The 15,666-nt window shown below is 28.0% G+C and overlaps 1 protein-coding gene across 1 annotated transcript; it reads left to right on the forward strand.

Moving 5' to 3' along the window:
• Positions 1-34: 34 nt before the first annotated feature.
• On the forward strand, positions 35-8,866 carry LOC113385557. The gene is made up of 13 exons (XM_026623409.1): positions 35-1,187; positions 1,411-1,681; positions 1,832-2,011; positions 3,276-3,428; positions 3,643-3,829; positions 4,159-4,418; positions 4,854-4,948; positions 6,400-6,599; positions 6,809-6,990; positions 7,735-7,831; positions 8,057-8,245; positions 8,492-8,783; positions 8,838-8,866. The coding sequence occupies exons 1-13, from the start codon at positions 35-37 to the stop codon at positions 8,864-8,866; spliced, it is 3,288 nt and encodes a 1,095-aa protein (XP_026479194.1).
• The last annotated feature ends 6,800 nt before the right edge of the window (positions 8,867-15,666 follow it).

Genomic DNA, 15,666 nt, shown 5'->3' on the forward strand with positions numbered 1-15,666 from the left:
AATCTATTTAATATTAAAATTAATTTAACTTAGCATGTTGTATGCTTCATTTTTAGGAATTATACTAATTTTCAATTTATTTGAGTGCACATTATGTTTTACCTTGAATGCTCTCATTTCACAAAGTGGTTTGCATGGGGAAATTCAATTTATTCAAAAGGATGCACAGATTACAGAATTGAAAACAAATTTACAACCAACTTTAGAATATCCTGAACAAATTATTACTTGGTCTATTTATGAATTTCCTGTTGATTATTCAAAAATTGAAAATAGATGTGATGAAAAAGATTTGGGGAAGAAAATATTGGATTTAGAAAATCTAATTGGTTATTTGACAATTCCTGAAAATAGTACGTCCTCTTGGGAATTACCAGTCAAAATAACAGGTGAAGGAGGAATTTGGGGTAGAAGTATAGTTTTAAAAAATGTAGATAATAATATGTTATCGTGTGGTACGATAACCTCTAAAGACAAATCCATTGAACGCACAGCAGAAGCTCGATTTTATCATCCTGTCTCTGGTTCTATATATTTTCGATGGATTGCATCAGCAAAATCCAATAATGTTGATATGTTAATCTATACAAATTTATTTCACACAAAACCAACATCAGGCAAATATGGCAGGCAATTCACAGAACATAATTGGAAAATCTATGTAACAGATATATTTGATTTTAAAGCTGATAAAAATGAAGAAAATTGTAATGCATTGCAAATTGTTTATGATCCTGATGATAAAGGATTAGGTAAAGGTATTGGGGATGTAGATAAACGAGTAGGAAAAATTCATGTTGCTGCAGATATAACAAAATCTTCACAAAAAGTTACATATCGAGATTTTGCTCTTTCGGCCTTATCAAGTGCTATTGTGGGGGAACAGAGGAAATTGTATGTGGTAATTTTTGAAGATCAACATGCCGATAGTTTTTTAGCATGTTCTAAGATTCGGCTTGTTGACTATACTATAGCTGGAGTTGTTTTAAAAGATAAAGAAATTACAATGACACAGTATTGGAAGTATGAGCCTACATTTGTTAATTTTACATTTTCTAATTATTCATCTGAAATTGTTTATGAACATAATATACATGATTTACCTCCGCATCCTAAAATGATTGGAACAACAGAGTATTGCTCAACCTCTGGTCGAATATATGATCCTTTGCAGAAATTGAAATCAGGTAAATGTTTATATTACAGATTATAATACGATATAATAAGATATAATTGAATGGATATATATATATATATATATATATATATATATATATATATGTATATATATATATATATATATATATATATATACATATTAATGATTTTTTATTAATTGCTTTATTAAATATTGTGTATATAATTTCATCACATAATTTAAAGGATTTTTCTTGGGTTCATTTTTCTTAGATAATGTTGTACCTCCTCCTGGCTATGGCACACAAGAGCAATATTCAATTGGTAATTTGTATGGAAAGTTTGCTCCGAGAAATGGGGCAATAAGTTTACCTGCTTTAAACCACTTTTACTGGGACACATTTTTACCTTTAACTGGAATTCACAGTGTGGTTCATAGGAGTATAGTTGGAACAGCAAATGGAATAAATGAATGTGCAACAATTCTGTTGAGAGATGGGCAAGGAAAGCAAGCTCAGTTGTTTACTGCTAAGATACTTTTCAGGTAATTTATTATTCGTTTTGTTGTATTGACATGTACTGCTTGTAAAATGTGAATACATGCAAAATATTAAAATAAGAATTTAAATATTAACCATTTAAATGAATTAAGATTATATTCAGTAAGTAGATCTATATATTTTGATTATTGTAGGTATCCAATCGTTGGTCATATGTTATTCCGTCAACTCAAAAATCACCCTTGGGCAGATACAACAATACTTGTTGAATATTTAACACATGCTGATGGTAAAAGCACTAATAAAACTGGTGATCACCGTTGGGCAGTGCATGATAATCCACCAGGGAGAGATTTTTACAATTGGACTGGAAGGTATTATAGTGAATATCTTTTTAATTCCCTCGAACGTTTTTGATTTCGATTTTGATCAATTTTTTATGTACCCACTGATCTCATCTGGTCATTTTTACTTTAATTTTGTTTTCTTTACTGTTGTATTTTTTTCTTTTTGTTTATGTTTTATATTACTTCTAGCAGATTCTCCACTGCTTATTGTTTCCATTAACAGTTCACAATTATAAAAAATGATGTACAAACTACAAATCATTTGAATTATTTATATATGAAAAGAATTGTAATTAAACAATTTACTTATTAGAACATAGAATGATTTTGCCATTTAAGTAATTTAGGTTTTTTTATATTGAGGTATTTTATTGAATTTTTCTAGAACTCTTAGATATACAGTTAAAAATATTTTGTAAGTAGAATGAACTAAGATTTAGGATAATCTTAATAGAATAGAGTTTATTATACAGATTGTTGCACATCTTTTAAGCTGAGATCTTGAATGGAATAACTGAATCTTTAGAATAACGGTATTCCTGTAAGACTAAAAATGTTTGTACTGGTGATCCTTTGCGTGTTTAGTGCCAAAAACATTGTCTGGCAGGTTTCAGCCCTGCACATGATGGTCATCCAGGAGTTTAAAAAAGCAGAGAAAAAACAAAAATTAAACTTGTCTTGTAAAATTTATAGGAAGTATAAATATGCTTCAAATTTTTATATGATTTAATTTATCCATTGAGAAGTTGAAATATTAACCTGCAGAAGTACTTGCCAGCGAGTCATTAAGTTCTCATTTGTGAGCAAGTTGTATATGCATTAAAATAAACTTAATCTGATTTAAAATTTATATATGTGTTTTTCTAAGCGATTTTAAAAACGTGTGTGCAATGCCAGTCTATTCTGTCCAGCCTAAGCACTTACCAGGCTAGGGAAAAGATTCTATGGCGGGAGCGCAAGTAATTTAAGACTCGTACGTTAAATATTAATATAATTTATACATTATAATATGTATAAATTTGAAAATGAAATTTATGGATAAATTTGGTTTAATTAATCACCTTTTGTTGTAAAACACTGTTATTCAAAAGGTTCATTAGCTTTTGGTCCATTTACTGATAAACCATTATGTACTTTGATGATATTTTTTAGGGTTAAATAATGTTTAGCTGTAAATACATATATTTATAGGGCATAATATAATGAAATTATTTGAATTATTCATATGAATTTTATTTGCCAAGCACACATAATTATTGGCTACTTAATTTTAGAATTATTATTGATTTAGGTGTCTAAGTGCTGGCAACGTATATAATCCCTGGAATTCTTTACCAAGTGATGGTCCATGTTTTCTTGAGACATGCAGGGTAGGTGATCTGTCTGGGAGACACGGATCACTAACAATAGCTGGTTCTAAAATCGAAGCTCAAAATATTACAAGGTAATTTAATATAAAAATCTATATTTAAATATATAATATTGTATGCCAAAATGTTTATGTAGTAATTTGAATGCAAAATATGTTCACCTTATAATTTTTTGTTTGCTTTACAAAATTTTATGCAGGAAAAATTTATATAAACTTTTTACATATGATATTTTAAATGTAAAAATATTATTAGTTTCTAATTAAATACTCTGAATATATATTATAGACGTTTGTATACTGATACTCTGCTCCCATTACAAGGACCTCGAAAAGTTCTTGGGAAGTCTCTCGTTATTTATGATGATATTGGCACTGCTCTGCGTGGCGATCGTTTAGCTTGCGCTGCGTTTGTGCCAGTTTATAGAAGAAAAGCTGTGGCCAAAGATTGGTTTCCAAATGGAGGTCCCATAAAGGTATTTAGGTTAAATTATTACAAGTATTATTACACAATTTAAAAGTTTTATGAATTATTTTTAAAAATTAAGTTACTTAATGATAATAATTTATGGTTGACTTTGACATTGGGTTATTTTAGCTTGCAAGACGAAGTACATAGAATATATTGTAAATTTTTTATTTATCTTTTATATTTATATATATTAAGTTTTAAGTAAAAAGACTGGTAAATGTAGGTATTATGACTATTTCTCTTGAACTAGAACTATTTAGTTTAGTTTATCTATCTTCTATTACTAAAATTAATCATTAATAAAATATCTTCTAATACTAATAGTTCGATTAGTTTAAAGGTAAAATTGAAATAACGCAGCAATCAGAATATGATAGGACCAACATCGAAATTGAGTTAATTAATTTAGATAGCAGAGATTATAACAACTATTATATTCATGAATCTCCTGTAGAGGTTGATCTTGAATTTCCATGTGAACCAGAAACTTTAGGTGGTACTTATGATCCTTTAAAAGTTAAAAAGAAAAATACTACATCGGCAGGAGAGTATGCAGTAGGTGATCTTAGCAGTAAAATTGGACATCTTGACAGGTGAGTTTTTAATTTAAGGATTTTTTTTAAATCACACCCCTTTATATAAATATACCTGAATCATTCTATTAGTTATGTATAACTTTACAACTTTTTACAAAATTTGCTATGCTATGGCTGTAACTGCTGAAACCGAAAATGAGGTATTATGAGTAATATCAAAATTACGAGTTTAATCGATGTTTAAAAATATTATTTTTTGATCAATTCAATTTTAAAGATTTATTATTTTGATTTAATATTTTTTATCAACATTTATATATATGTATTTTATTGTCGTTAATTTTTTTAGCTTGTGACTCATTTCATTCAATTAACTTTAATTATTTATAATAGCATGTATTTTAACTTTCAAGTATCATTCCCATTACTTAATTTTATGATTTTAACCTATTATGTTTTGTTTATTATTTTGTTTTTATTTATATAATATAGGAAAACTGAATTTCATGCTACGTACAATGATTCAATGCTGCCCCTTTTTGGTTATTCTGCTGTAATCGGGCGATCAATTGCTATTCATGGTCATGGTAAATATTTGCTTTCATTAAAATAGTTGAATTTAAACATAATAAATAAGTACGAAAGATTAATTTCTGGTTGATAAATCTATCTAAAAGTATTGTGTTTCGTATCTTTATAAATTATTAAGTTATCTATGGATATGATGTGAATTTGTCGAAGTTTTATTATTCACCACGAAGTGTGAATTAGTTACATTTCAAATTTGAATCATTGAAATAAAAAAACAGTTGATCCGTTCCGCTCCAACATATGAGTTTCTTCAAATTCTCATAAGATTCATACTGAACATGTGATATTTGAAGCAATGAATATAAGATTCAGCTAAGCAAACATCAACTTATTTGAGTAATTCTTTTGAAGTTCTAATTTAGTTGATGAATATTTGTTGCCCTTAGAATTATATAAAATATTATTTCGTTACTTTTGAATTGTAGGGGAACAAATCGGTCAAAAAGATTATATCACTTATAAATAATTATTTATTAACTTCCCGCAGGGTAGTTATAGTAAAATGAAAATTTTTGCATTTCTCCACGTTTTGAAAGTTTCTGAACATTTTGGCATATCTCAGAAAAAATGGATGTGTGTGTGTTTTGAATGTCCGCATTTTTCTTCCACGTTTTCGGGCGCACGGATGAACCGATTTGAATGGTTCAAAAAACATTCGATTCCTATTGATAGGGAGATGTGCTGATTAGTTTTTGGCAAAGGCAGGCTTAGCCGTTACATAGCAAAGAGTGCAGAAAATACAAATTGAGTTTTTGAGAGTACAGAGTATCCGATTTGAATGATCTAAAAAACATTAAATTTGTAATGCTTGGGAGAAGAAGTGATTAGTTTTTGACAAAGGCAGGTCCGGCTATTTTGAAGAGCTAAACGTGCAAAAAACGGCAGTGTTTGAGAGAACTAAGCGTCTGATTTGAATGATTCAAAGAACTTTCTGCTTGTTTTAACAAAATAATTGCTTTTGAAAAAAAAATTTTTTTTGATTCAAATCTTTTTTTTTCAATTTTTTTTTTTTAATTTATTTATTTCGAAAATAATTCAGATTTTAATTTTAATTCTGACTGAAGATCTAAAGTTTTCTAAATTGGAAACATTTAATATTCATTTACAATTACATTTAATACATTTCATTACAAAGGTTATATTATTAACTGGCTATTATTAAATTGGAAACATTTAATATTCATTTACAATTACATTTAATACATTTCATTACAAAGGTTATATTATTAACTAATAGTTATATTATTTCAATAATTGTTTAATTTTCAAATTATTGTACACACTTGATACTTATGATACATACAAGAAAATTCATTTAGATATACGTATGTGACGTATATGACTAATTTAATATTGACAATAGTTAATAATTAATTGTATTTTATCATATGTAAACCCGCCTCGAATTAATAATTAAGAATGAAACTGTATTTATCACATTTCCTAGGTTTGCAAGGTTTGGGCACAACACAGGTCCATGATGTTCGACGAGCGTGTGCCACCCTGGAACGAGGCTACAGTCCTGGTGAAGCGCGCGAACTCAGAGCTGTAGCTTCGTTTCATAATCCTGCTGGACATGCCTATGGATATGTTAGGTTTTCTCAACTAGTCTATGGAGATGGCGAAGAAAGTGATACAATTATTGAGGTTGTTGAATAACTATATATTTTTTAAATTTAGAAATGTATTAGATAAGTGTTCTAATTGAGTAATTTCAATAAAATGGAAAATTATAAGGGGTCATTATTTTAAATTACTCTTGTTGCGCTTTTATTGTATAAAATACTTAAAGATTATCTACATAGCTAAATAGTTAATATATTAACATGATATAAGATTTGAATATCAATTTGTAGGTAAATTTACGCCATCCTGGAGCACATGATCGCAACGTATCAAGAGGACACCGCTGGCAAATTTTTGTAAATCCTGTTGGTGTTGATGCCACTGTTAAAACTTTTGCTACTCGATGTGTGGCTGGAGGATATACTTGGAATCCATTTTATACCCAATTAGCTGATCCTCAGAATACAGAATTGTATGTATATTATTACATTTATTAAAATATAGTGGTATCATGCAATGCATCAGTAGAGTCTGCACATAACGACTGCGTTTTTAAGGTTTTGTTAGATAGTTTTTAATCACACATTTGCTTTAAGGGGGTATTCTAGTATAGAAAGATCAATTTTAGGTCATTTTTAAATTGTTGCAAAAAAAGCGATCATTTTTTTTGACTATCATTTTTTTGGACATGGACGTGACCATGACCAAAATGCAAGCCTTCTAGTAATCCAAAATCAAGAAAAAGAAAATATTATTAATCTAAAATGATGTCGTAATGGTATATACTAGGGTTAAGTTTAACAAGTTTTTTTTTAATGTTTCTTACTACTTTTTGAGTTTTGTGAATTTTGTTAATATAGTAAAAATTTTAATTTGGGGATGAGGCTAGTATATGTGAAGAGATTCTATAAAGAAATTCTTCTGAAAATTTCAAGTGTCGGGCCAGTAAAATTCGAGAAATCTTGAATAACCACTTAATATCAATTTGATACTTTGAAGGTAGATAAAAGCTTTTAGTTTTTAACTTTTAATTTAATTGAAAGATTTATATTAAATCTGAGTTTGAACATCATACCATATTACAAAGGCTTAGCTATTAACAGATTTAACATAGTCATTCAAGTCTTTATAAATTTTTAATGAATATTTACACATTACCAAACAAAGTAAATCATTGTAGAGATGATTAATTATTTCAATAAAATATTGTATTTAGATATGATCAGGAATGCGGCCCTGATAATCCGTTAAGGTGTTATGCTGGAGACGTATCTGGTCGGCTCGGTGTATTAGACTTAGGTGTTGGTAGACAGGTAGATATATCATTTTGTTACGTTTAGTATAATTTATAAAGTATACCATTGAAACATATTTATTATATGTAACATCATTCTTTTTTATAGTTTGATTTATTTTTATCAAGCGCAAACAGAAATAATTATGAACTTTTCAAATTTTCATAGAATAATTTATCAATGGTAATGATAAAGAATAAATGAATTTTTATGTTAATAATCTTTTTATCTATTTCATTCTAGGTTTTTACAGATCCTCTCTTCCCATTAGAGGGCCCAGCTAATGCATTAGGACGATCATTAGTTATACTAGGACCAAATGGATCAAATGATCGATACGCATGTGCAAATATTGAACCTGAACATGATATTGTTAAATATGTTAATATACGCAGGCCACCCAAGTTTGTAGTAGCTCAATTTCTTCAGCAGGTAAATTATATGATATGCTTTATTTAAGAGGTAATATTCAAAATTTATAGTCAAATAATTAAAATAAAATTGATAAATTAATATTTACTGCAATATGTTTTATTTCCTTAAAAATATTAGTATTATTAGTATCAATTATTTTTATCACTTCTTTTATATAAGATGCTTAACAAGAACATTATTTTAATTCAAATTTGATACTTTTTATGTATACTACATTTTATAAATATGATTTTATAATATTAGGTTCGGAGGGTGATGGGCTTACCACCATGGATGCTCTCAGTTGACTCTCGAAAAACCAAAATTTTGCATAATGGTGGTTGTGTGCAACTTGTGGTTCATTTTAAAGGACCGATAGCCGGTAAGTTGGAGCAGGATTTCTCTAGATTGGTGGGTTCTGGAAGGTTGGAAGAACCTACTTTATATATTCCTGGTTATACTGACAGCAAAAGAAAGAAATCTATATCATACAGTGTGTGTTCAACAACTGATAGTAGGAATAGAAATAATAAAAATTCTTCCAATTTAACTCAAGGTAATTTAATTGCTATGTTGATTGTAGTAATAACTATTTTTTATTAATAACTAGATTTAAAGTATTTTTGGCCTAGTCAGTGATTATAAGACAAATGACAATACTCAGAAGTTTAGTTACATTATTGATTATTAATTATGAACAAACTATAAGTTATTCTATTTCAAAACTTTGGTGATATTGTATTAGATTGCTCTAACATATCGAGAAATCTATATTTTCTATATCGATTTAACTTATTAAATGTGCATGTGAATTGGGAACTTCTATCCAATTTTAAGAACTAATGGCATACATTACTGGAATCGGTAGCTAAATTAGTAAATATACTATTTTCACTGTGATGCAAAATACTATGTGTATATAACTATGTTTATTTAAACATATATATATACTAAAAGATATTATTTTTTGATTGATTATGGGTTATCAAAATATATTTTTTAGTAATTTAAAACCTAAATATGAAAATAAAATATTTTATAATACAGAAAACTAAATGAAAGGGTTATAAAAGTAATTTCATTCCTTCCTGTATTATGAATATACATATATAAATTTTTTAAGTATTTTTACCTCGCACATATTAAACTTTATCATAAAGATGTATTATTATATATTGAACATAGAATTATTTTTTGAAACTGATCTATATATTTTGGCTTTAGTTCTTGAACTATTGAAATTTTAGCAATCAATGGTTTTAAATTCAAACTGTAACAAACTCTTTTATCATGGAAAAGATAGGTTTAACGATATTGCTGGTTATATTTACGATATATAAACTTTGAACTTTGTTTTGCCAGAAAATTTTATTTGATTTGCTAATTATAAGTTTTTCGATGTTTCTAGCCATTGTGAATCACTTGCCACTATGTTTGAAAAAAGTATCTAGATGTATGTTAGACAAAATTTGGCCTATCGTAAAAATATAAAAGCTATATCATGAAATGCAATAAGTGTTGATTAATTATACAAGACGATCGGCTGAACCGTTTTTTTTATAATTAACATTTAAGTGCAGACAGTTTTGTCAAAGATTTCGCCAAAAAGCCTGAACCAATAAAAATGAAGAACTTTTCTGTGGACCATTTTATTTGAAATATGCAAGACAATTAACTATTATTGAAGCAGTAGGTATTTGTGAACCATTTGGCCGGTTAATGAGACAAGATGAGCTCATCAGCTCGCACCGTATTCTTAGATAAAAGATATGGATCTAATTATTGATTTTCAACAAAACAATTCAATTTTACTTGCTATTAAATGATATTACCAAATTAGCTGATTATTTAAATATTTCATGTATACGAGATTTAACAATGGGTAATAGATTGGTCTACGATACACCGGACTGATTTCGAACATTCTATTAATTAACTTCCCGTGGGGTAAGTTATTGTAATGGGCCGATAACCGAAATTGAAAATTTTTACATTTCTCGACGTTTTGAAGGTTTCTGAACGTTTTGGCATACCTCAGAAAAAATGGATGTGTGTGTGTGTATGTATGTATGTATGGATACAAATTTCCAGTCACGTTTTCGGGCGCACGGATTAAACGATTTGAATGGTTCAAAAAACATTCGATTTCTATTGATAGGGAAAAGAGCTGATTAGTTTTTGGCAAAGGCAGGTCCAGCTGTTTCGGAGATACGGAGCAAAGAGTGCAGAAAATAGAAATAGAGTTTTTGAGATAACGGAGTATCCGATTTGAATTATCTAAAAAACATTCAATTAGTAATGATTGGGAGAAGTGTTTATTAGTTTTTGGCAAAGGCAGGCCCAGCCATTTCGAAGATACGGAGCTAAATGTGCAAAAAATGGCAGTTTTTGAGAGAACTAAGCGTCTGATTCAAATGATTCAAAGAACTTTCTGCTTGTCTAACAAAATAATTGTTTTTGGAAAAAAAAATTTTGTTTCAACTTTTTTTTTTCAAAAATTTTTTTTTTTGTATATCGAAAATAATTCATATTTTATTTTTAATTCTGACTATAGTTCTAATATATTTTAAACAAATAATTTCAACTTTGTAATTCAGTTCATATAAATCTTATAAATATTAGACAACGTTACAATAATCTATTTGAAAATATGCAGTATTCCTTGAACATTTCCTTACGGTACGGGAAGTTTCTGCAATTTGCCTTAAGGCACGATGCCATACACCCCACTAGTTTTTTTTTTAAATTAGTGCTAATGAAACAAAATTTATTTTATTAAAAAAAATTAACAAGATATTTAAGGTAAAAGTCTTGGCAGAAACGCCATTTAATCTAATACAAATCGTTGGTGTTCATACAAAATCTCATTTGCGCCCGGCTTCCCCTATTTTTTTCATTACTTCAAGAGTTCGTTCATAGATAGCATTGTCATCGCTCAGAATACAGCGCAAATAAATAGACGTATATTTTGTTGCTAATTGAATATTGTGATTGTTAATAAAATAATTGTTTTATTTATTGTGACGATAAATGTTTTATAAAGGTGTATTCATATTAAAAACTGCTGAATCCACGTAAGTACCTGAGTAATTTTAAAGCCGATATTATAGTTGCTATTTCATGTACATCTATCTGTCAAATTAGTTATTTATTAGATTAGATTTACATTATTGAAAACTTCCCTGTTGAAAGTCTACTTAAGCATATTTGATTGAAATATTCAGTACTATAGTTTTTAGTTATTAAAGTTAAATGACATTATTTACATTGGATTTAAAAACAAAAATTACAAACCGACCCACATATAACCTACAATGTCGCTTTTCAGACGTTTGACGCTTTATAAAAAATCCTATCAGTTAAATTTGATTAATTATGTGCATCCTGGGCCTGAACTCAACATAATAGTCGTTGAATATTTGTGAATGATCTAAAATGCTATTATATTACCTCAAGGCCACCGTGACGAAAATATTATGTTTAGTTCAAGGTCTTGGATTCAACCGCTTGGAGAATTTGAAATGTATGTATTCGGTTTTATTGATTGTGGCCGTTTTCATATTTGTGTAATTGGTTTTGTCAAGACCATTTTGTACGATAATGACTTATATAATTTATGCATACAAAGCATTTGTGTGATATTTGTTTTAGGATACAGATACAGCATATTATTTATGTGTAAACATAAGCTGACTCTATACACATTGAAGTTTCGCGATAAACATATTTTTTTATGCTTCTAATTAAATTTTTATAATTTTTATGCTCGATTATTATAACTTTCTCAATTTCTTTTTGGTAATAATTGATCTCTGCGTGATTATAGATTTTTTTAGGTATCATATTCACTTTTGCTTGGATTTTTGATTAAAAATCAGACATATTTCTTATGGAATTAAATAACTTTATTCCGTAAAGCATTATTGTTCATTTTGCTCAATGACTTTTTGCCATCTTTCAAGCAGCATTATTATTCCACTTTCACAATTTGGCTTTTATTAGCAAAAAACTAAATCAGGTACAATTTGATACCATCATAATCATTGAATGTTTTACCATCCAAGGAGTTTTACCATCCCAATCAAACTCCAATATTTTTTGCCGATTGACCAAAGATATGTGATGTCAATAATGTTGATTTATTTTCAACGTTTTGGATTTCAATTTAGGCCGCTTTTCTTCAACTGCATTGTTTAATTTGGTTGATTGTTCAATATTGACATTAGAATTGATCGTTTGTTGGAAGAGTAGGAGTAGACAATTTGTTTGTAATCAACTTCAACTGGACGACCAGAGCGATATTATAAAAACTAGAAGTTTTAATATTTGTTCCTTGTAGACAAATTGTGAAAACTTATTAAATTAGACGACGTTGTTTACATAAGTTTGAATGAAATATATATGAACAAATCTAATTAAGTGGACCTATTGTTAGAATAAACATATTTTATTTCAAATGCATCATTTTTTCGTTAACAATATTAAATAGTTCATGTAGTATCAACTATACAAACATAAAACGTATTAAAACATATTAAAAAAAAATTACAGTATTCGAATTCGATCAGTTTTGATTTTCTTATTATCTCCTATGGCGAACAAAAATTGCACTGACGTGCCAACCAACAACCAACTCAGCTATAACGACATGTTCACGCACAACGCTATGAACGGATGTCTAGGATCTAATCGGAATTTCTGCACTTTTTGCTTTGTATCTTCGAAACGGCTAGACCTGCCTATACCAAAAACTAATCAGTACGTCTCCACATCAATACAAATCGAATGTTTTTTAATCATTTAAATCGGCTGATTTGTCCAGAACCAGCTATTTTTGCACTTTTTGCTCAGTATCTTTGAAACGGCTAGACCTGCCTTCGCCGAAAATTAATCAGCACGTCTCCTTATCAATACGAAACAAATGTTTTTTGAATTATTCAAATCGGTTCATTGGTGTTTCCGAAATCGTCGACGAAAATTTGTGTCCGCACACGCACACGCACATACATACACAAAATATTCAGAAACCTTTGAAACGTAAAGATATATAAAAAAATTCATTTTCGATTTTTTGCGATTACTTTAACTTACCCTACGGGAAGTTAAAAATCACCCTATCGAAAGTTGGCAAATCAATTTTGACACTGCCCTTTTTTAAGGCTTTATCATAAACATCTCAAATCTTTTCGTGAGCTTAAGATGACTTTTTTCATAGCAAAAATATGACAAATGTTTTTGATTTTATTTTCCAACTTACAATGAGCGCCAAACGAAAACTACGCAATGGATCATTTTTTTTTTTTGCTGATTGAGATTTGAACTGCGTACTATATTTAATAACAAAATATATTTTACATTTGGACCCAGTCAGCATACCTGAAAATTCAATTGAAACCAGCTAAGAGTGGAATCCGAATAACTTACTTAGTTACCAACCCACAAACCCTGAACCATATTTTGCTTTTAATATTGAATATAAATTACTCGATGGAACATTTTATTTGTCAAGACCTTATTTGAAGCAATCTTGCAATCTTTAAATTGTTACAAAAATATTTATATGTTATGCAACAGCTTAGCATAGAGACAACTATGTTATTTTCAACCTTAATTAGTCAGTAAAATTAGTTAACGTTGATTAAAATATAAATAGGTGTTTTATTCAAATTTAAAATATATTCACCATTCAAGGCATTATGTATTCGTTCATCAATTTATACCTTACAAGCATGATCATCTAATATTTTAAACAATATAAGAAAAAAAAAACTGATATACTGGTGGACATCGTGGAATTCTATTCGATATTTCTGTAAAGAAAACATATAAAGTATTATACATCGTTAGAAAGGTTAGTTTTTTTCCCACGCAGAATAGAATCTATAGAATTGAGCTTAAATAATTTGAATTAATTTGATGAAAAGATGAAGAATGCTCTCTACAGCGTTATTACATAAATAAATAAGAATAAATAATGGGTGTACTGCCCTAGGGCAGGTCCATGAGCTGTGTTAAAACACCAACTCGATTCAAGGAAGAATAGTGTGAGAGATTTCCCATTGCCATTTCACATCGCAGTGCCCGAGATGGGCTTATTTTCAATTAGAAACATATTTTGATCTATATAATATGTACATATTGGGATATTATTTCGTTTCACTAATAGTATAATTTAAAAAATATAAAATTATAATTTGAAGAATGCTCGCAAATGTAGGTAATGAAATCAATCCCATTTCGTTTCCAACTATAAGATCAACAAAAGTTGGAAAATTTAGTGAAAAATATTTTTTATCTAATCACACTTCATTATTTACTTAATTCTTAAAATCTTTGAAATCAAACAGTTTTGTCTGACAAAAGAAGTATTATTACATATTATTTATTTAATGAGATAATTAGAATTTATATAAATCACTTGCCTTTTATGTTAGCTAAAATAGTAAAAATGTATAGCAACAAAAGTGCGATGCAGTACTTGCTTTATATAAAATACAACAAATATTGAACATTATTTACAACAAACATTTTATTTACAATGATGTACTTTGCATTACACAAAATCATTATTGTTTTCATTAAAATTTGTTTAAAATAACTAGAATTCAATTAGGATTATATATAATTTAACTATAGATTTTTTCAAATTACTTTAATATTATTTCTAATAGTGTTATTTTGTTATATTTATTATTATCTTTCACTTATTGTTTTTATTTTACTTTATTGTTTTTCTAGTATTATTTTTATTATTCAGAAATTTTATTTATTTTACTTATTATTAGTATTTGCTTTTATTTTATATTAAATCAACATACTACGGATATCATTTTATTTAAATTTCTATCCATTATTTTGTGCTCTTTTAATTAAATTTATATAATTGTTCATTACTGTTACTAGATGTTAATTATTTAGCAGTTGTAACAAATATAGTAATTAAAAAAAACTTTAATATTTTATGATGTTAAATTATTTTCATATATAGATCAGTTGCTGCAAATAGGAAGAGTTTAAAAAAATTTTTAAAGGATTTTTTTAAAAGGAATACAAATTCTTTGCGGCATGTCATTTGAATGGTATACTATAAACAATTAAAGACATTAATTACGAATAATGGAGAAAGGTGGTAAGAAAAAGTAAAAGTTAAATCTTTTTAATTAAATATATATGTCTCATTCAAGTTATTGATAGATAATCTTACATTTTTGTATTTTTTTTCATTACCTTAATTTTCAAATAATGTTAATGCATTAAAATATATTTATTTTGATATATTATTTTCCTATGTTGCTAAGATAAACTTCTTCCTGCCCTGTATTTCCATGCATCGTCGTTAATTGGCATTTAACTTTGGAAAAATCGCAATTATATTATATCTTCTTATATATAAAAATGGAGCTCTCGATCAAATGATTCGGTAAAACTCGAAAACGGCT

This window comes from Ctenocephalides felis, unplaced genomic scaffold, assembly GCF_003426905.1.
Source record: "Ctenocephalides felis isolate EL2017-DRISC unplaced genomic scaffold, ASM342690v1 CF-g0.4_SCAFFOLD_03571, whole genome shotgun sequence".
Taxonomy (NCBI): Eukaryota; Metazoa; Arthropoda; class Insecta; order Siphonaptera; family Pulicidae; genus Ctenocephalides; species Ctenocephalides felis.

Bases quoted from the DNA above. Each gene is read 5' to 3' on its own strand.
- LOC113385557 (XM_026623409.1), top strand. From the start codon at position 35: ATGTTGTATGCTTCATTTTTAGGAATTATACTAATTTTCAATTTATTT. The intron at 3,429-3,642 runs GTAATTTAATAT...TATATATTATAG, and splicing joins GAAGCTCAAAATATTACAAG to ACGTTTGTATACTGATACTC. The intron at 3,830-4,158 runs GTATTTAGGTTA...TAGTTCGATTAG, and splicing joins CAAATGGAGGTCCCATAAAG to TTTAAAGGTAAAATTGAAAT.